We start from the raw sequence: 22,910 nt of genomic DNA, 5'->3' as shown, positions 1-22,910 counted from the left end.
TTCCGTCCACATCTAGGGAGGTTAGCCACAGTGCCATGGGCTTTGAACTTCTTGATGACACTGCGCACGGTAGACACAGGAACATTCAGGTCTTTGGAGATGGACTTGTAGCCTTGAGATTGCTCATGCTTCCTCACAATTTGGTTTCTCAAGTCCTCAGACAGTTCTTTGGTCTTCTTTCTTTTCTCCATGCTCAATGTGGTACACACAAGGACACAGGATAGAGGTTGAGTCAAATTTAATCCATGTCAACTGGCTGCAAGTGTGATTTAGTTATTGCCAACACCTGTTAGGTGCCACAGGTAAGTTGCAGGTGCTGTTAATTACACAAATTAGAGAAGCATCACATGATTTTTCGAACAGTGCCAATACTTTTGTCCACCCTCTTTTTTTATGTTTGGTGTGGAATATATCCAATTTGGCTTTAGGACAATTCTTTTTGTGTTTTTTCATTTAAGACAAATTAAATGAAGATAATAATACCAAAGAATTTGTTTTTGCAATCATTTTCAGGAAGAAACTGAGTATTATCTGACAGAATTGCAGGGGTGTCAATACTTTTGGCCACAACTGTATATAACAGCCTCAAAGCATCTAAAGTTGTGTATACAGCTCGAATGTAAATACATGTTACACTATACAAATAAACCCTGGACAGACTGATCTATTTGCATCATACAGCTACAGTATGTTCCCTTTTATCTTAATGTCTGTAAAGGCCCCCATAAGCATTAGACAGCTGTCAGATGAACGATGTTTTGATCGATCGTTTGGCCAACAGCCATCTTGACCGTCTTTCCCATACACAGGGCCATTTCTGTGTTCTCTACAAGAAAGTCACCTGCAGACATCTCTGCTGTGTCATATCTCTGGGAGAGCAAAGTTGTCAACAGTTCAAAATCAGACATGCCTGTTCAACATCTCCTTTCACCATGGACAGATGGATCATTGGGGCAACCAGTGGTCCAAGCAGTAATGGGGTCCACTTCTACTTCCAAAGCAGTATGAATTGTGCATTATGATGAGCTATTGGATTGCAAAGTGCCCATAACTGTTTTGCACAGCCAGCACCCCTGGCCACATTAGTCTGTTGGCCAAACCTGTTGATATTGGTGAGTGCAGCTGATATTAGTCTAACGCATATTGGATCCTTAAGTGGGTGACAGATAGAAGAGAGGATAATAACACATCAAAAATCAATAGGTGTATTCTTTTTTGTTGAGGTACATAGCCTTCAAATACAACACGCATTAGTGCCAATAACCTAACCTAATGATACACTCAGTAATACCAGGTAACCATAGGTGAGAATATATTAATTCTATATAGGCAACATCCACAGTGAATATACAGTCCAGTGACCAATACACAGGGGTGAAAGGATCAGTACGGTAGGTTCAGTGCAGAAACCATGGAAATCATATAGATAGCAAAGAAAAGCACCAGAGAACCAAATTATAAAATGTAAATCTTTATTGAGAAACAAGATAAAAGTCACATATGGCTAAGGTGGAAAGACAATGACAGTAACAGGCCAGAATGTGGAACCGCAACAAAGGCAGGCAACAAACAGGCAAAGTTAACAGATTGTGTAGTGCTCAAACAATTACATATGCATGAGACTCCCCCGGAAGAAGACACTTCTCCAAAACGCGCGTTGGGGCAGTGACACAGCAACCTTCAGGTAACATCAAGCACCTATTACATATCTTATCTTCTTTTGCTCCTTGGGATCCTAACGCTGTATACAGTACAACTTTCCTTTGATCTTACCACTATCTATTTAGACTTGTTTCCATTTTGCATTTTATTTATTCCATACTGGAACACTTGCCTGCATATGTAATTTTGTATTGTTACTGTCATTACCTTTCCTCCTTAGCCATACGTGGCTTTTCTGTTGTTTCTCAATAAAGATTTACATTTTATCATTTGGTTCTCTGGTGCTTTTGTTTGCTCTCTATATGATTTCTATAGTTGGAAACATGGTAGAACAAGGTTACCTAGCTGCTGTGCAAAAACAATCTTGTGCATAATGCAAAATGACTATTTTAAAGACTCGTGAATCTTCTAGTATAGATAATGACTGTAGTTCCTATACCATTGATAGGTTCCATTTTCCAATATCATAAAGTAGCCATACATTAACTACAATTGTTTTGTAACAATCACAAAACATTTTACTACATTACTACATTGCTTGTTTAACCTGTATCTATATCTGGACAACACATTTCGACCAACATCATGAAATTAAAAGAGAGGAGACGCCAAAGGTCACGTCTACACCTCAGTAAATCCTTGAGGTTGTTAGCTGGTAGATGGTTGCATGTCTGATAGCCCGTTGCATGTCTATAAACACCACTATCATAAAAGCAAACCACAGACATTGCTGGAGTGACAACAATATTTTTCTGTATTCATCAATAGCAATGGTGGGAGGAAGATGGTGAAAGAATTTTTTAACGACCTTGTTTACGATATGTAAGGTTAATTGTGAGAAGGTCATAAGCATCGAGAAACTCATTTGTCAATTAGAGTTTCTAAACAATGACTTGATATTGTATATTCTGCATTTTTCAAAATTAATATACAAAGCCAATTCTTAGAGAAGATCCTTAACATAGTCTTACGTGGGTAAGTAAAATATTCAGATATTGAATATTGACTGACAGCAAAATATTCTCTTGATGTATTACCGTCCTTAAACATGGTTCCATGAAGGACTTGGTTATGGAAGACATTCTTCAGTCGGTGCCGAGCTGTCTATTGGTCCTAAAGTCACTGAGACTTCAAACAAATACGTGGTCTTTTTGTTCTCCTACCTCTTGCCCTGTCTTCTCTCTGTTACTATGTTAAATTTTACATGAAATTTAACCAGAGCCTCACATAAGCTAAAACAGAATTTTTAGAGATAAACCATAAGAACATATTCATTACTACTGTCAAATTTTTAGCTAGCATCTTCTATGGTTCCAGCATGGCTCTGGTTCTCTTCTGACCTATGTGACCGTTCTTCAGCTGTGTCAACTCTAACTATGAGGAGCCATACTTCTTTTCCAATGAGAACCAAAATGAAGCTACATAGATTTTCATTAAGAGTGAATTTCACTCCACAGATAACCCCCTGCTATTAGTCTGTTTTCAGTTCTCATGGGCAAGTAGAGGTCCAGGGAGGTGCTGGAAATCAGGGAAGATGAGATGGATTATTTTAATGCACTTGTACTATATCACATATATTTTATGTATTTTAGGGAAAAAAATGTACAGAGACATCTTTAAACTAGACTGACTATTTGATCAATCTGAAGTATCTTTAGACTGTCTAGTCTAATGCCCCCCCATTAACCTTAGACGGCTGTCAGCTGAACCATAGCATTGACGGTCCAAAATCAAACATGACTGATCCCCAACTCCCCCGACACAAATTAGACTGTTGGCCAAACCTGTCAATATCAAGCTGCTGTTAGTCTAATGTGAATGGGGGGTACTTAAGTTTACACCATCTATTAGTTGGCTTACTTTGTGCCAGAAATGTACACCAAAATTTTGGCACAAAGTATGCCATGTTAGGCCACATCCCTTTTCCACCAAGCCACATGTGTATCCACTTTTCTACCATGTGTCTAAATATGGTGCAATTCAAGAAATATAGTGTTTTGGCACAAATTACACCAGAATTTTGGCATATTTAGCTCCCCAATATTTTTCTTTCTGCTGTCTTAAGAAAAGTCACTATTTTAGCACAAAAAAATTAAGACAAATACATACGAGTGACATGTACATAATGCGATTTTGGATATATCTTTCGTTATGCCAAAATTATGAGCTTTGGCTGACATTTTATACTGTTGACTAGAGGACCACAATGTAAAGATCTGTTAACACTGTCTTTTGTGTTTTGCAGATAAATTTGGCATATGTGCTGGGAATGATTGGTGTACATACGGCAAAAATATCCAAAAGACCCCAATGTATTCAACATACATATAGTGTCATATTGATGGACTTTTTAAATTGCATTATATTGTAAAGCGTAATTTGTCATGTCCCACATTATAGGTCAGTAAATGGATATTTGCTAAAAACACTCGACAGGGAAAGATGGTCAGAGTTCACATACAAATTGGGACTTCCAACCACCTCTCCACTGATACTTGCATGCGTCATGGCCTCGTTCTTGAGACAAATCCATTGGGGGAGTCCCATCTACTGTATACTTAGACCATACCCTGTGAACATACCATAAACGCACAAGATGGGTATAACCCTTCAATGCTAATCATACATTTTAAATTGCTTTTTGGACACCCCTTTGGGAATTTTACATTTTGCTTTTGTAAACTTTGGCTAAGTTGGTCTTCTAGGCTGACAAATGATCTACATTTGCCCTCTGTGACCCTAAAATGTCTCTTTGAGCAGTTGACACTGTTCTATACTTATACACATCTTCTTTATTAGGTAACAATGCTTGTTCCAAGTAACGATGCTGAATATGAATAGTGTCATGTACCTCCCTCTGTATAAATAGAATGGAGTCATAGGTGTACATATTTCTTTTGATGTTTCTTCACGAACTGCTTACATTATATTGACAATACCAAATGTTCATTTGAAAAACTGTTTGGAATGGACGCATAGTCTCATGGGAAAAGAAGACCAAGGCTGCGATGCTAAATACCAGTCATCTATAACATTGAAGACATAGGACTTTCCAATTATAAGCGTCATTTGATATGTCTGCACATAAACACCTAATTCAATTTTTAACAGCTGCGATATCCTAACCTACATATATAATGGTTGCTGAAGACATGATTATAAGTTTAACCCCTTAAGGATGTAGGTCTTTTAGACTTGAAGGACACAGCAACTTTTACAGCTTTTTCATTTCTGTATTCCAAAAGCTATAACTTTTCTGTTTTTCATCAACTTATCCATATGAGGAGGATTATTTTTTTTTTAGTTTGGAGAACGATGTAAAATAACATAGTGTACTATACACCTTATATCAATTTGTATTAATTAATTATAATGCCAATTACGACATTGCTTTTTGAGTTTCCTTTTCCTTTTTACGTCAATCGCCATGCATTATGAATTCTAATTGTGTTCAGCAGTAAGTGCAATATATACAGGTGCTTCTCCCAATATTAGAATATCATCAAAAAGTTAATTTATTTCAGCTCTTCAATGCAAAAAGTGAAACTCCTATATTACATAGAGTCATCACAAACAGAGTGATCTATTGTTGATGATTATAGCTTACAGCCAAAGAAAACACAAAAGTCATTATCTCAGTAAGTTAGAATAATTAACAAAAAACACCTGCAAAGGCTTCCTAAGTGTTTATAAAGGTCCCTTTGTATGTTTCAGTAGGCTCCACAATCATGGGGAAGACTGCTGACTTGACAGCTGTCCAGAAGGCAGTCATTGACACACTCCACAAGGAGGGTAAGCCACAAAAGGTCATTTCTAAAGAAGGTGCCTGTTTACAGAGAGCTTATCACCAGAGGAAACATCACACTTGAAGGAGCTGGATCAGCTTTGCCATGAGGAATGGGCAAAAATCCCAGTGGCAAGATGTGGAAAGCTCATAAAGGCTTATCCAATGTGCCTTGCCGCAAAAGGAGGCTTTACAAAGTACTGACTTTAGGGGGTGAATAGTTATGGACGCTGAAGTTTTAAGTTTGTCCTATTTTTTGCTGCTTTTTCACAATAAAAAGAAAACCAAATGTTCACAGTTGTAGGCATGTTCTTTACATATCACTGCTGTTATGCTCTTTACATAAACTGATGCAAACCCTCAAAAAAACTGTGATACTCTAGGATGTGAGGTAGCAAAATGCCAAAGGGAGGATACTTTTGCAAGCATATATATATATATATATATATATATATATATATATATATAGTGTCACAGAGGGGGTCGCTGTGTATTCTCCCCAGGATATGCACGGAGGTGTATGAAGGCCATAGGTGTGCATGGCAGTCATGGGCGTACCTGTGACTGCAATGCAGATGGACAATAAAAGTAAATGTTAGTCTTGGACATGTTAGTGTCCAAGCCAGAGGTACCTAAAACCTGCCCTGGATGTTGTGTTTGAAGCAGACTGCAGGATAGTAGTTTGTGCAGTCTGTTCCATACCGGACCCAGATTTTCCATGTGGCTGAAAGCCACAGGTTTCTGTGATAAAAGCCTTGCAGGAAAGGGTTAGTGAATGCTGAGTAAGTCTGAGGAGTCTCAGGCATGTCAGGGCCCGAGTGAGTTGGTGCTTGTTGCTGTGCAGAACAGTTGATGTACAGAGCACAGGACAGAGTGGAGCCAATAGGCCTGGCACCCACAGCATGAAGAGTGGTACTGCTATCCTCAGTGACTGGAACCGTAGGCGGATATCCTGTGCCTGAATAAAGGACTAGCGTGATTAACGGCTGCAACCAGGTGGATATGGTGTACGGCTACGACCTGGAGGATATCGTGGACTGGGTACGGCTGTGAGTAGACTGTGATACAGCGGTGCAGGACAACCATGGGAACTAGTCAGTGGAGGACTAGAGTGTGTAGTGATTGCAGTCTAAAGAATGACGGGTACTATATAGTGCTATGAACTGGTGTGAAGTTATTTGCATTTGTGTGGACTGGAACCTTTTCATTGTGAAAATAACACATTAAAGAGACTTTTATGTTTGAACTTTGTTGGTCACTGCTGTGCACAGTGCTACCGCTGCCTTACAATAAATGTACAACTTTGCCTGTTGAAAACACTTTAAAGCTAAAAATTTGGCTCACCATGTGTTTTCTTTTATTTTTACCATTAACCCCTTAACTCTGGGAGGTATTTCTGTTTTTCCATTTTCGTTGTTTGCTCTACTTCTTCCCAGAGCCATTTTTTTCAGTTTTTGGTCGATATGGCCATGTTAGTGCTTGTTTTTTGCGGGATGAGTTTTACTTTTGAACAACACCTTTTTTTAACATATCTTGTACTGGAAAACGGGAAAAAAAAATTCCAAGTTCGGTAAAATTGCAAAAAAAGTGCAATCCCACAATTGATTTTTGTATTGCTTTTTTAATATGTTCACTACATGCTAAAACTAACCTGCCCTTATGTTTCTCCATGTCATTAGAGTTCATAGACACCAAACATGTCTAGGTTCTTTTTTATCTATATGGTGAAAAAAAATCCAAACTTTGGTTAAAAAAAAAAAATTGCGCCATTTTCCAATACCCGTAGAATCTCCATTTTTGTTATTTCGGGTTGGGTGAGGGCTTATTTTTTGTGTGCTGAGATGATGTTTTAATGATACCATTTTGGCGCAGATACGATCTTTTGATCGCCCATTATTGCATTTTAATGCAATGTTGCGGCGGCCAAAAAAAGTAATTCTGGCTTTTTGACTTTTTTTTCTCGTTACACCGTTCAGCGATCATGCTAATCCTTTTTTTAATTGATATGTAGAAGGGAAGAATGGGCTGCCAGAGCTGCTGAAGCACTGGGTCTGGAACTGCTGGTGCCGAACCACCTGTCTCTGGGGGAACAAGATTGCAGCCGGAGTGAGCCAGTAACCAGGGTGAAGGGGGAGTGACCAGTCAGTGTGAGGTAAAATGGGTTGCATGGAAAAGGAAGCAGTCTTCCCACCAGAATGCTGATGAGGTAAAGTCCGCAAGCTCTTAGAGGGGAGCGATAGGCCGCGGCGTGAAGAGAAAGGGTGGCATAGTGAAGGACTCACTGAAACCAGTGAATGCATAGTGGAGCATGTGACTGAAGGAGTATCACAGCTCTGACATACAGAGAAGCGCACATCGGGCAGAGCATTGCAGCGCAGCCCTTCAGGTGATGGCGGCTGCTCAAAGACACACGCGCCAAGAGGAATCCTACGGAGAGCTCTATTCTTTTGCTCTGCAGATATATGGACAAGGGGCTCAGTGGACAAAACCGGAGACCGCCCGCTGCTGCCAGAAGAAGGACAATTTGCTGGGCGAGGACACCTGCTGACACCACACTGACTGCCATCAGCATCCTGCTACCCACGGGACCTTCAGCGAGTGACAGGTTCCAGAGCCACGATAAGTCAACTGTTAACCAGAGATTGTTATTTAAGCAACTGTTTTTTCAGTTTAGGTTTGTACCCTTTTACCCTGCTATCTCCCTGCGCGGAGTTCCCTACTGTTGATTAATTAAATATAGTTAACCCCTGGTCTGCACCTTTTGCATTTCTGCATCCCAACTCCTGCATATTACATTTGGCGTAGTTGGCAGGATGCAGTCCAGGGATACAGATGCTGCAGACTAGTCCACTATGGGTAACCACAGGTCCCGTTTGCCATTGGGGGCAATGCTTAGTAATCTCCCGAAGTTCACAGGAGGTAATATGATGTTTGGGTATTGGACTGAATGGGTCAGGAGCATGCTGCGAATGCACCCTATGGCCCCTGCAATACAGGCAGAGATAGCGTTAGTGGCACTAGACGGGGAGTCCCAGTGTTCTGTGATGTTCCGCCCTTCACATAAACGGGATACGTTGGAAAAATGGTCCAGATTTTGGAAGAGATGCACAGGGACCCCACTAACGTTGGAGAGTTGCGCACGCATTTGTTTGGTCGTGTCCAGCGAGAAGGGGAGATGAACACCCAGTCGCCCACTCTGGAAATTGCTAAAGCAGCAGACCCACCGGGTCCGAGCATCTCTTTATCGCCAACAAGTCAGCCCGAACTACGTTGGTCAGAGCGAACCACAGCTGGAGTGCCTCCCGCACGTTACGAGCAAGATAAAATTATCTGGCAAAGAATTATCCAAGAAGTCGAGAAGTGCAAACGACTGGTGAAGGAGCTCTAGCCCGTGGAATGGTGAGCTAAAAGAAGGCAGGGATATAGAAGGGAAGACTGGGCTGCCAGAGCTGCTGAAGCGCTGGGTCCAGAACTGCTGGGGCCGAACAGCCGGAGTGAGCCAGTAACCAAGGTGAAGGGGGGTGGCCAGTCAGTGTGAGGTAAAATAGGTTGTGTGGCAACGAAAGTGGTCTTCCAGCCAGAACGCTGATGAGGTACAGACTGCAAGCACTGAGAGGGGAGCAACAGGCCACAGCATCAAGAGAAAGGGCGGCATAGTGAGGGACTCACCAAAACCGGCGGATACACAGCAGAGAGTGCAACCGACGGAGCATTGCAGCTCTGACATCCAGAGAGGCACATGCCGGAAAGAGCACTGCAGCGCAGCCCTTCAGGTGACGGCAGTTGCTCAAAGATACATGTGCCGAGATGAATCCTGCGGAGAGCTCTATTCTTTTGCTAAGCAGATATATGGACTAGGGGCTCAGCAGGTAAAACCGGAGACCGCTTGCTGCTGCCAGAAGAAGGACCGTGTGTTGTGCGAGGACACCAGCTGACATCACACCGACCGCCGCCAGCATCCTGCTACCCACGAGACCTTCAGAGAGTGACAGGCTGAGGAGCCACGATAAGTGAACTGTTAACCAGAGACTGTTAGGTAAACTACCATTTATTCAGTTTAGTTTTGTACCCTTTTACCCTACTATCTCCCTGCGTGGAGTTCCCTACTGTTGGTTAATTAAATATAGTTAACCCCTGCTCTGCAGCATTTGTGTTACTGCATCCCAGCACTTGTATATTAGAGTTTGATCTGGCAATTCTGAACATGGCTATACCAAATATGTGTATGTTTGATTTTTTTATTGTTTTATTTTCAATGGGGCGAAAGGTGTTGTTTTCAACTTTTATATATTTTGTTTTATTTTTAAATATTTTTTTTATCTTTTTGCATGCTTTAATAGTTTCCATGGGAGACTAGAAGCTGCCATAACCCAATTTGCTCTGCTACATACAGGTGATGATCAGATCGTCTGTATGCAGCAGAATTGCTGACTTACTGTGAGCGCCGACCACCGGCATTGACAATCATAGAGGTCTGCAGGAGACCTCTGGCTGTCATGCCAACCCATCAGTGACCCACGATCACATGAGGGAGGTCACTGATAGGCGGATTTCCAGCGTGATTACCGGAAGCGTATGTTAAATGCCGCTGTCAGAGTTTGACAGCGGCATTTAATGGATTAATAGCCACGGGTGGTTTGCGATTCCAACAACGGCTGTTCCAGGCACATGTACGGGGTATGATGTGGGCTCAGCGCCAGGGTGTCTGACATTTTTACCCCCGATGTCGGAAAGGGGTTAATGTAGCTGTGTGATGGTTTGTTTATTGGTACCATTTTTAGAAGCATATGGGGTTTTTTAATCCATTTTTTGATATTCAGGATGAACAAAAACATCAATGCCAGAAACAACCCATTGAAAAAAAAGTGACAAAAACAAGTCTGTTATTTCTATTCTCATAGAACCACCTTTATACTAAAAATAGATTTTATTGGATGTGTAAAGGGACACAATTATTGTAGAAAAATCACTAAATATTTTTATAAACATTTTTTAATCACATTTTAAATAAATGAAATGCAATCTTCTCCAAATTTAGAAAAACAAAAGCAGTCTAATTTTATGAAAACAAGATCTTAGAACTTGGTCTGACTGACATGCCACCAAATGACAATTGTGCAAATATTGTTCTCTGGAAAATATGAATTATTTTCTATTATCCTAGGTACACATACAGAGATGCATTCCAAAACTTTAATCCTAGAGACAGGAAAAATAGATTTCCAGGATCAGGGGTATTGAGGCCTTTAGGGCCATCAGAAACCGGGGAAATAGTTTATGCCCCCAATAACCTGCAGACATGTCATGTTTGGTCTCAAAAGAAAGGTAAATTCACAGGGGAAAATATAATGCCCCTACCATCTCCCTGTGAGCCTCCCAGCTGCAGATATAGAAAGAGGTGTTCCTCCCGGGAATAGTCCATATGTGAGGTCAACAGAAGTGGAAGCTCCTAAGTTTGTGAGAAAGCCATAAAACAGAAACAACCATTTTGAGACATGTTCAGACCCCAGAAAGACAGCCAGACAACAGGCTGTGGACTGAATCTTTTCTGTGAGATTCTCTCCTCCCCTTTATTGACACGTCATACTTGTGACTGAGATAGAGTAAGTTTCCTATTTTAATCACTTTTATTTCCTACTGTTGTAGATATTGTATTTTGTCTCCTTTTGTAGTATTTTTGTAAACACTGCCTATATTTTCTGTAATAAACGTATAAATTTACTAGTTTCATTCTCCTTGCTCCATGACCCAACCGACACGAACTCCGCGCCAAATCACGCTACCTGGGGGTTGGCTCCTGAACCGATATTGGCTTTATTATCAAACGAGGAACTGGTGGCAGTGTAGCATCCTGTTGTTATTGGGGAACCTCTGACAGTGATGGATTGAAGGTTTATGGGTGTATTCCCGGCCTGGAACTGGTGATATACATACCGCTCTAACTGCAGAGTGCTCGATAGCCAGTATGCAACAAGGCAGCCTTTCCAGCGACTTACTTACCCTAGGTGCAGTTCCCTGACTGACCTGAGGATAAGGGGGCGCCAAAGAGCTGCAAGTTCCTAACCGGAACTGAAAGTGGAAAAGTTGAGGTTATTCCTAAAAAGGGTTATCAAATTAAAAACCAACAATGATTATAAGTTAAGTGTAGACTGAGAGTGAAGGACAAGGGAATCAAAAAGAGGCAAGGGAGGATACTCTGATCATACTAACATACATATAGTCAACAATAATCCTGAAAAGGTTCAAGGTTCAGGACTTTTACATGGCTTCCAAGTTGGAATCATTTAAATTTTCCAGATTTTCTGGATAGACTTTAAGGTGCCTTGCAATAAGGCAGTTCGTTATTTATTCATGATGTACAACATCATTGGTCCCTTGACTTTGTGGAAGTCAAGCTTTTACTACAAGCTCTTGTTATGGTCTGTTTGAAGGAGAAAAAGAAAAAATGTATACATTTTTGCTTTCAAAGAACTTCTTTGATAGTTTTATTTATGAGTGCTTACTAAAGCTCGCCATACATATTAGATGGTTGTCGGCCAAATGATGCGTTAACCGATCATTCAGCCAGCAGCCATCACAGCAGGTTCTCCCATACACAGACGTGGTAACTTGGCTGAGTGCTCATGTGTTGTCTTTGAGAAAGAGATGTCTGTCGGTAGCTTATCTCCAAGCGAACAATGAGATAATCAATTTGAAATAAAATATCATATCTGATTGACATCTCATCCAAAAGATGTCTCTGCACATTACCATGTTGTCTGAACTTGGGTTTGGCTAAGATTAGTCTAATGTAATATCTGAAACCAGTGAAACCAGTGTTGGTACAAAAAAAAAAGGAATTTGGTAAGTCTGTTATGAATGGATAATGTTATGGGTCTTAAATCACAATGAGATACAGCACATATAGTACATCTAAGGGCTTATACTTACTAGTGAGAGACTCGCACAAATCTCGTGCGAGTCTCTTGCATGAAAACCTGGCACTGCTGCCGTCATTCGGACCGGAGCATGTAGCTACATAGAAATACATGTAGCCGCACCCTCCGGTCAGAATGCCGGCGACAGTGCCAGGTTTTCATGCGAGAGACTCGCACTAGAATCTTGCGAGTGTCTCGCAATTGAGTATGAACCTTTAATGTACGAAACCTGCTTGTCCTTACTAGTCAATCTCCTGACTTGGCACCGTATGGGTATTAGGAATGATCAATCAATAGAGATAACTTCCCCAACCCACCTTCCCGATCCCTTTCAAGAAGAATTCATAGACTGCTTGGTATCAATACATGACTTCTATAGAAATAATTTCTCAGGAACTGGGGTCCTAGTGTCCAAACTGACTAATGGCAACATCATACCATTTACATGTTCACCTCATGTTCGAAAGTGTTCCGATTTGGTCATCTGGTTTCTGCTCACACTCCAGAAACAAAGACATAGGACAATTGACTCTACTTGGAATTGTCCTTAGCGTGTATGCAAGAACTCTAATGTGGGGGGCGGGAGAATGACCTGCATTGGTGATCTGAAATAGGTCAATATATTTTTCTAATGTCACCAGTTACTTCAAAGGCCACTGCTTCTCCCTAATCATTTCCAAAAAGGAAGATCAAAACAATCTTAAATAACATCTTTCAGATTTACGACAACCTAATACCTCTAAAGTATTTTAAATTCGACGACACTCTTGCCAAGATGCTTTAAAAACACTTTGACCACCCTTTGCCCTGTAAAGTCTTCACTTGCTGTGAAAGGAATGCCAGCCACTTGAGATAATGTCATGCATATCTGATATCAGAAAGGGTAGTAATCAGCCATATGGTTCCCATCAGCTGTATACAATATAGATTATAGAACATGCAATATAAACAAAGATGACTGCATGGCTCCAAGTGATTAGTAAAAGTGCACAGTTTGGATGTACAAATTCAAAATTTTCAGAATTTTTCACCATTGAACATTTTTTTAGCTCATTTGTTAAGAGTTATTGCCTATCCAAAAGATAAGTGATAGCTTATTAATCAATGGTGGGGGGGCAAATGCTGGTACCACCACCGAACGTCAAAATGGGGAACTTTTATCCCCATTTAAATAAAGAAGCAATACATATTCAACCGCTGCACCATTCATTCCCTATGGGGCTTTTTCTGGAAACCCAATAGAGAATTAATTGCACCGTGGATGGGTATATCTACTGCCCCATCTGGTATAAAAATCCCAACAGTCGATATAATCTATCACCTATCCTTTGGATTCTAATTGAAAAGTGTTCATTCTATCTTGGCAAAAGTTTATACTTTATTATTTAAGATTCAAACCCAATTTTTTTTAACAAAAATTTGTACAATTTATACCTGAATATGAATGTGGTGTTTTCTAAGACTATTTTTTTTTTTACAAGAAACAGCACCTCTCTTGTCAATGGGCTATGGGTAGAAGTAATTTTGAAAAAGTGGAAATTAGTGCTTCAAGAGTTAGTGCAGCCACCCGATGGGAGTAAATGTGAAAGGAAAAATAAAACTAGAAATTTTTCGTTGGCATGTTGGCCAATTAAAACACTGCCCCCTAAATCAGGAGGGCATGTGTTATCAATCTTTTATACTACTACAGACATGATGCAGAAGGGAGGTTTCCAGAAAATGGACGAGCTCCTGGATCGAAATATGAGACAAAATACAATTAAAGAAAGAGGGACGATTAAGCTAAGAATTATTGGGATTTTTTTGTAATGAATTTTCTATTTTTAGCATTCATTTACCTTTAACTACCTCCCCTCCAGCCCAACAAGTCTTCTAAACAGTCGCACTTGAGCTCTGAGGGAACCCAAAGTCACTTCTGCTGAAAAAATGACACCAGTATTGAAAATGTAGCATAGCTGTACACTCCTCAGCATTCATATTACAACACCAAGAAGGAAAAGTCATGGAGTCATGGAAATCACAGGATGGATAGACATGTTGATAATATGAAAATGATGACAAAATGGAAGCAAAATTTTAAAATCATCTCAAATTATTCAGTGTGGAGTATATTAACCATGTTCTTGGATCCCGACACTTACAGCCTCGGGCAGCTATCAGTGAGGTTACTAATGGTCATCTGAGGAAAGCTCTGCTGCACTTTGGCAAATCATCAAGAGTCACTGCTGGCATCTCCTCCAATGATGTCCCAGATGTGCTCGATCGGAGTCAAGTCTGGAGATGCTGCAGCAATGGAGGCACATTTAGGTCATGCAGGCTGCTCACAGTAGCAAACCAATATGGTGTTGTCATTTTAAAACAATGGCTCATGGTGCACATTTGTGCTCTCTTGTGAAGGCCTATTTGCATTTCCCTTGTGTTCTCTAGACCAATCTCCAGCTATTATTGCATCCATGATAAAAAACGTGACTTATCACAGAAGTTGATAAATCTACATTTCAACCTCTACTGACATCTTGTTCTTTGAGAGTGGTGGTGTAAGGGGTGTACCAGGACCCTGTAATACTCCACTCCTTTCCTGTGGTATTTAAATATATATTGTTGTATGTATATTAATGCCTTTAATACATCCTGATTATTATGTTATGATTCCTTATGCTGATAAATGTACTGCCATATATATGTATATAGTTATGAAGGGAAAGTGCAGTGCTTAGTTCAGCCACTAGAGAGGGGCATGTTAGGATACTATAGAGACAGGTACATAGAGTTAGGATCTAGTTACTTTAGGAGGGGTCAGCTGCAGCTAAGATAGGGAGGACTTCCCGATAGGAGGAAGACAGGCCATGGCCAATGTGCCCAGACCGCCTGCACGGGTTTAAGTGCCCAGAATAAGAGCACGGACTTAAGTGTCCAGAATCGTAGCAGTGACCACGCAACGTTTAAGGGAGAAGCCCAGTCATTCATAGCTAGAGGCTAGAACAGCAGAGTATCACAACAGGCTTGGAACAGAAGCTTAAGGCAGAAACAGTGGCAACACGGGGACACAGGTGGCTCCATTATGTGTCACTTATAGCATGGGCTGATGCCCTCAGATCCGGGGTGACACAGCTGAGGTTTGGACTAGGAGGACGCTGTGTCACCGCAGGAGACAGTACAGAAGGGCAGATCACTCATCATGTGGCAACTGACTTCAGGAACAGATGATCTTGTTTCTGGGGTAAAACAGGCAGAGGAGTGTCTAACCATGGCAGAGCGAAACAGGGAGGAAGCTGAGTATCCACATAAGGCGGTTCAACCTGGGAACATGCTGTGTGACAGTGAGAGAAGTACAGGGAAAAAGGAAGAGATGTGTAATGTGGAACATGTGATTAATGCTTTGAAATACTTGGATGTGCTGCAAAACGAATACAGTAACATTGTCCTTTTGAAAGTTGAAATGGACTGTGACTCAATTCATGCAAAAACGTTTGCAGACAGCCTTTAGTGGCGCAGAAGAGATCCGGATGATGCTGGACCTGAAGTCAGAGGTATGTTGACTAACGGACATTGTTTCCATGTGATGGGAGGGCAGGGCACAGATGCCCCAGTGTCCTCGGCCATGACTACGGTCCTGACCCTCCCTCACAGTGGTATGAGGTCAATGGAGCAACTATAGCTGGATGGCTGGCTTGCAGCCCAATGTTGTATAAATGCCTAATAATGATTTGTAGACACTGATACCTTAAGCTTTGTATATGACTTCTATTTACACCCATAGTACAGAAGGGATCACTAAGACCATTCTTCAAATCTGATGGGAATATATGAGCAATGCCATGATGAGGCCATCACGAAAGAACATCATACCAATCCTACTACCACTACAGGATGTTGGCGTGAAATGGTATAATGTACGGTAGCTGTACACCTGTCATTTTTATTCCAGGTATACTAATATCTCGGTGTTACATTGATTTGTCCATGGAACTAGTGGTGCGTCTGTAAGGAGGAAGACCGGGCTGCTGGTACCTGTGCGGCGTCAGGTCAGGAACTTTTGAGGCTACGTCCCCTGTTTCCCGGAAGAAGTAATAGAGGACCAGACAGGTCACATGACCCAGGAAGAGGGGGTGTGTTTAGTCAGGGAACCTGGACGGAAGCTGAAAGAAAAAGCACACGAGGCTGCAGAGAGGCCCCAGCTGTCAGCGTCTGAGTAGCAAGGCAGGCAGCGCCGAACCGCCGGTGCTACGACGGACTGCAGCAGATAGACCTGGTGACCCAGAGGCAGGAGGCAAGGCAAAGAGAAAGCGCTCACGATGGCAGACAGTTTTGGAGGGGGCAGGTGGAGTGCAGCAGGCTGAGAGGAGTGCTCCATCTTTAGAGCCCTGGTGCTGCGCAGGCCTGCATTCGGTTACTCCCACCGGCACCAACGGGGACTTGAGAGATAGAGGTGCAGTGTGCCCAGTGACTACCGGAGAGCAAGGCGCCGTACGCTCTGTATCCGTGAGTACAGCGCACGTGCCACATAAGAGAAACTGGGTACGGGACAGACACTTACGCCCTGATATGCCAGTATATACTTGCCGGTCTACGTTGTTCCCGGACAGTGCTGTGGCCTTAATTGTCTCGTCCACATCAACTTATGGAATAGGGGCTCAGGGGAAGGTACCGGAGACCGACCGCTGCTGCCAGAAGATGGACCACCGTTACCAGCAGAATTCACACTCTGAGGAACTTCTGACACGTTAAGTGATTCACAAGAACTGCCGATGCCTGATTCATTGTTCCCTAACTCTGCATATCCTTTGCAAATTGAACTGTTTATTCCCTCATTTAATGGTTTACCTCCATGCGTGGAGTATCCCATTGTTAATTAAAATTGCTAACCCTTGCTCTGGCTCTTGTCTGTCACTGCATCCCGCAACCTGTTACATGTCCATTTCTTCAATGTGTCCCAGGAGCCATTTTTCAACACAACAACAGAAGGCCATATGTTGCTTTCATTACTGAGAGCAGCCTCCATGGCTTAAACATGTTATGAGGGTCTGCAGCAGATCAAGACTTGCCTCTCATTTAGCATGTCTGGAATATCGTTGGTCGGCAATATCACAAGAGAGCTGCCAGCAGCGGATTTCGATGATTTACCCTAATGCAAATTATTAAGCTCATTGATAGCAGCCAAGGATTTAAGTGCGAGGATCTCTGCACGTGGCGCTCACACTCCATTCTGAATTAATCGAGATGTTTTGAAAATGTTGCAATCATTTGCATATCAGTAACCTGTCTATCCATCCTGCGATTTCCATAATTCTTCGACTTTCCTTTCAGCAATTGAAATGTTGATGAAAGTATGAAAATATTTCATATTGTATGAAATGATAAATTGTTGCATTATACTTTTCTTATTTTTGTGTAAAATATAGAAATAAATTATTTTAATGTTATAGTTGATATGATTTACCAAAACAGTAAAAAAAATAAGTATTTTCGGTGAAACAGATTTCCATTGATTTTTAATGTAGTTTAGGTTTTGTTGAGTTCCATATGCACCTATGTTAATAACATTCTGTATGACTCTTACTGTTTTTTGTATTTCACCCTATTGTCAACCTATTGGCTTTGGTCATTTAACAATATTAGTCCACAGAACTCATTACGACAAGTCACAGTTACAAGTAGTGAGAATATATTTGCCAACTGGCTTCACTTAAAATGATTCCTAAATTAAGAGGAAGACCTGTGCTGCCTGATTGCATGCTTGTTGTTGACCTTAGCATTGGCTCTAGTTTGTGTCATCAACGATTTACCAGAGAAAATGGTAATTAAAGGTCACGTTCTGTAAACTCTGATCTTCTCAGAAATACATTAAGGATTGTATCCAGATGAAACATTCCAATGACAGACCTTAGGGTCAATTGTCCTCTCTGCTATGGCATCACTGTAACCTTCTCTTCTTGCTTATATATAGATCGAAGGCGACAAAAAAAGGGAAGTCCTACTAATGCTGACTCCAGTGGTGGGCACAGACAGAAGAGGGCCCCTGTGGAAGAACATTATATGGCCCCTTTGCAGTCCAATAAATCATCACAATGAACAATTCCAGCAGCTTTGGAGTTGGTTGTGGCCCCGTTTCCTCCTGGTCCCTTGTGGGCTGAGAAAATTGCACCGATGACTGGCTCATACCTATCGGGGTTGGACCCTCTTCTACTCTTATAGTGATTGTGGCTATGGGGAGCACTGTGAAGGATAACATTACCAAAAAAGAAAAGCCTATCTGGACCCTGTCTTCCTATTTCTTCCCCTTCTATTTTTTCAAATTCTTTAGGCTGAAAAGCTGAAATCAGTCAATATTCATGGGACTATCTAATATATAAAAGTGTGCTCAAAGTGTGTATGTATGTATGTATGTATGTATGTGTGTGTGTATGTCCAGGATAGGCATCCGCACCGTTGCAGCTACAGCCACAAAATTTGGCACAGTCACACGTCTGGACCCCGAGAGCGTCCTAAGCTATGTTGTGAGGCGAAATTTTAACCCTGCGCGTTCCAATTCACCAAACAATTTTGCCCCCATCTACATAATGGGGAAAAAGTGTGTGCGTGTCAAGCCCAGCCCCTCATTATGATGTCATAATGCCCCTATCTACATAATTGGGAAACAGTGTGTGCGTATCAAGTCCCACCCCTCATTATGATGTCACAATGGTTGCCATGGCGACGCTGATTCATCATAGGTTGCAAGCCCCGCCGCTCATTATGATGTCATAATGATTGACGATGGGGTGGAGGATGTGTGATGGGTATATGGGCACTGGACTATGGGATGGAGGATATGTATGACGGGTATATGGGCACGGGACTATGGGATGGTGGATATGTATATGGACACGGGACTATGGGATGGAGGATGTGTGATGGGTATATGGGCACTGGACTATGGGATGGAGGATATGTATGATGGGTATATGGGCACTCGACTATGGGATGGCGAATATGTATGATGGGTATATGGGCACGGGACTATGGGATGGAGAATATGTATGATGGGTATATGGGCATGGGACTATGAGATGGAGGATGTGTGATGGGTATATGGGCACTCGACTATGGGATGGAGGATATGTATGATGGGTATATGGGCACGGGCCTATGGGATGGAGGATATGTATGATGGGTATATGGGCACGGGACTATGGGATGGAGGATATGTATGATGGGTGTATGGGCATGGGACTATGGGATGGAGGATGTGTGATGGGTATATGGGCACTCGACTATGGGATGGCAAATATGTATGATGGGTATATGGGCATGGGACTATTGGATGGAGAATATGTATGATAAGTATATATGCATGGGACTATGGGATGAAGAATATGTATGAGGGGTATATGGGCATGGGACTATGGGATGGCGGATATGTATGATGGGTATATGGGCAGGGGCCTATGGGATGGTGGATATGTATGATGGGTATATGGGCATGGGACTATGTGATGGAGGATGTGTGATGGGTATATGGGCACTCGACTGTGGGATGGAGGATATGTATGATGGGTATATGGGCACAGGCCTATGGGATCGTGGATATGTATGATGGGTATATGGGCACGGGACTATGGGATGGAGGATAATTATAATTTGCTATAACTAACCACAGTTAGTTACTATGCCCGGGCAGCGCCGGGCTCTTCAGCTAGTCTCCTATATATAGGAACTTCCCAACCCTGGCAGAAATCAGAGGAAAGAGGGATCCCATGGTCCTTGTAAGGGCTGAAATGAGTCAGTCAGCAGATTATTACACTGTCTCCCTTCACTCTCCCGTGGCACAAATAGCTAACAGCTCTGTAGACTGTAGATATATATGGCACTTCTTTTAAAGGAGAAGGTGTCCAGTCCATATAATAAGGAAGAAAAATCCAGCACTCAATTTTTGCAGTAAAGTTTTGTTCACCTAACTGCAAAAATCAAGTGCCAAGATTCTCTTATTATAACAGCTCTGTACATCTAGGTTATAAAACGCAAATTTTCCAAAGCAACCATTCATGCACTATACAATTCCCAGACTCATATCACATTCTTGCACTTATTTAAAGGGTATTCTTGAGTTTGAAAGTTATCCTTTATTCACAGGAAAGGGGATAACTTTCCGGTCGCTGCCATGGTCCCCAATGGTCCCAAGCAACAGGGCACTGAAGAGCTCTGGCTGAGTGGAGCAGAGGTTGGTCATGCACGTTGCTGCTCCACTGAACACAACAGCAGAAAAATTAAAAAGGATGAAAAGAAATATCGGCTGTGCTCCCAAGCAACATGTTTCAGACCTACATGGTCCTTTGTCAAGCACTGTGTAGGTCTGAAACATGTTGCTTGGGAGTGCAGCCGATATTTGTTTTCTGCCTTTTTAATTTTTGCGCTGTTGTGTTCAACCATTTTTGGTGGCTTTTATGCTAGTGGATTAATAAAGGAATTTATTTTAAGAAGATGTGAGTGCCGGCTAGAATTCCATTTATGTCTAGGCTCCAGTTCAGAGGATGAAAATAATAAGTCATGAAATCCAGTTTCATATATATGAAAGAAATGCACATTCTTATAAGATATAACCTAATCCAGTGTATTGTAGTATTTGGCCATGACAAATATCATCAAGTCTGTGTTATATTCATTACATGTTATCACATTAGTATCAGAATGAGAATAATGTCACTGCTCATATCCACCAGTCATCACTCTCAGCTTTACAGCATTTGTCCCTAAGGTTGGATCAGTCACCAGAACTGACAAAACAAACTACTTACAATGATAAATAGATCTCTTAGACCTGATGAGGTAGGTGTACATACTTGAAAAATGGCTGTTAAGATGGTTGCATAATCCTTGGTTTGGAAAAGAGTTTTCTTGCCTGGACTCAAAAAAATACTCATCTTCATATCAGGAAGGAAAACTATAGTCATTCTGACATATATCTTCAAAGTAAGTACACCGGTCTCATCAGATTTCGACATCTATTTCATAATGCCCCGAGTTAGAAATAGTAAATGGTTTTAAATGGATTATATCACATCTTAAATAATTAAAATCACAAAGTATTTGTAAAAACTAGGCAATTTATCTCTAATTCTCAAGAATGAAGGTAGTTTCAGTTCTATAATGTACAACTTGTTGCCTTGGTTAATAAACAGAATGGCCAGAAAAAAAACAAATCAATATGGCCAGAAATAATAAAGATAGATAGATAAATAGCTATATGATAGATAGATAGATATATAGATGGACAGATAATAGATAGATAGATAATAGATAGAGACAGATAGATAGATAATAGAGAGATAGATAGATACATAATAGAGAGATAGATAGATAGATAGATAGATAGATAGATAGATAGATAATATATAGATAGATAGATAGATAGATAGATAGATAGATAGATAGGTAGCTAATAGATGGATAGATAGATATATAGATGTAAGGATAGATAGATAGATACAGATAGTAAATAAATAGATAGATAATAGATAAATACGGTAATAGATAGATGGATACAGATAGATAGATAATAGATAGATAGCTATGAGAGATAGATAAATACAGGTAGATAGATGATAGATAATATAAATGAGATATTGTGATAGATACAATATAGAAGTAAAGTAAAACCTGTAAATGAGGTCACAGTAACATTACAAACTGGTTTTCTACACATTTACAATATGACTTTAATTGTATATATTTGCCCACATTTGTAAGTGCAGCTGTGAATAGCGATACACACATTGCACCTTACTATTAATTGTGTCTATGTGATAATCTCCGTATATGGTTATAGGGACACTGGGTTCTGGGCTCAGATGCTGCTGCTCTATCAGAGCGCTGCCGCTTATTGTAAAGCTTGGACAAGTTGAGAACTTAAAATTATTTTCCATTTTCTTGATGTTTCACATCTCTGATTTTTCGTTGCCATTTTTCATCAATTATTTACAATTTTAAATGAAAAAATAGAATAAAAATACTAAATCTGATTTGGTTTTAGATGTATGAGATACATTTTTTAACATATCCTGGAAGGTATCCAGAAATATCCTGAATGGAGGGATGATTTTTTTGGTACTCATCGCCCATTATCTACAAAAACCCACAACTAAAATTTTTCCCATCATTAATAGCTAATATATCAGAGATCCAAGACAATCCTACCAGGTTTTGCTGGTTCAGGCATGGTTGTGTCACCCTCCTCTTGGGTCCAGGCACAATCTCCCTCTTGAGAGCTCAACTTGTCTCTTTAAAGACGGTCACTGCTCTCCTGGGAGACGTGGATAAATGTCACTTGACCCCATGAGCTGGTTGCCAAATTCCTAAGTCATTCCATAAACTTCCCTAAACTTCTGGATGGGGGGTGTGGGGAGTGGATACATGGCCTGGCCTTAATAGTATCAAGCAGGGGAAGGGATAGGATCTGATTTTGTTAAAGCTTTCGAGAAGCTCAGATGAAGTGAACTCCAGCTATAAGTATGATGGAGGAACCAGCTGCTCCTACATGTAACCTCACTGAGAGTCGTGAGTTAGGAGGG

At 41.1% G+C, this 22,910-nt stretch overlaps 1 protein-coding gene across 2 annotated transcripts in view; it reads right to left on the bottom strand.

The window, feature by feature from the left end:
• The window catches only part of LOC141085560 (myosin-binding protein C, fast-type-like), a 157,292-nt gene extending 134,608 nt beyond the window's left edge, over positions 1–22,684 (bottom strand). For both annotated transcript variants that reach the window (XM_073571014.1, XM_073571015.1), the window contains exon 1: positions 22,537–22,684. In XM_073571014.1, the coding sequence (XP_073427115.1) occupies positions 22,537–22,558 (22 nt within the window). In that variant the 5' untranslated portion in view covers positions 22,559–22,684. The remainder of the gene's footprint in view (positions 1–22,536) is intronic.
• Positions 22,685–22,910: the final 226 nt, after the last annotated feature.

This window comes from Dendrobates tinctorius, unplaced genomic scaffold, assembly GCF_039654945.1.
Source record: "Dendrobates tinctorius isolate UK_male_01 unplaced genomic scaffold, ASM3965494v1 ptg000028l, whole genome shotgun sequence".
NCBI lineage: Eukaryota > Metazoa > Chordata > Amphibia > Anura > Dendrobatidae > Dendrobates > Dendrobates tinctorius.
Note: the sequence above shows the minus strand (reverse complement) of the source record. Positions and strands in the feature narration are given on the sequence as shown.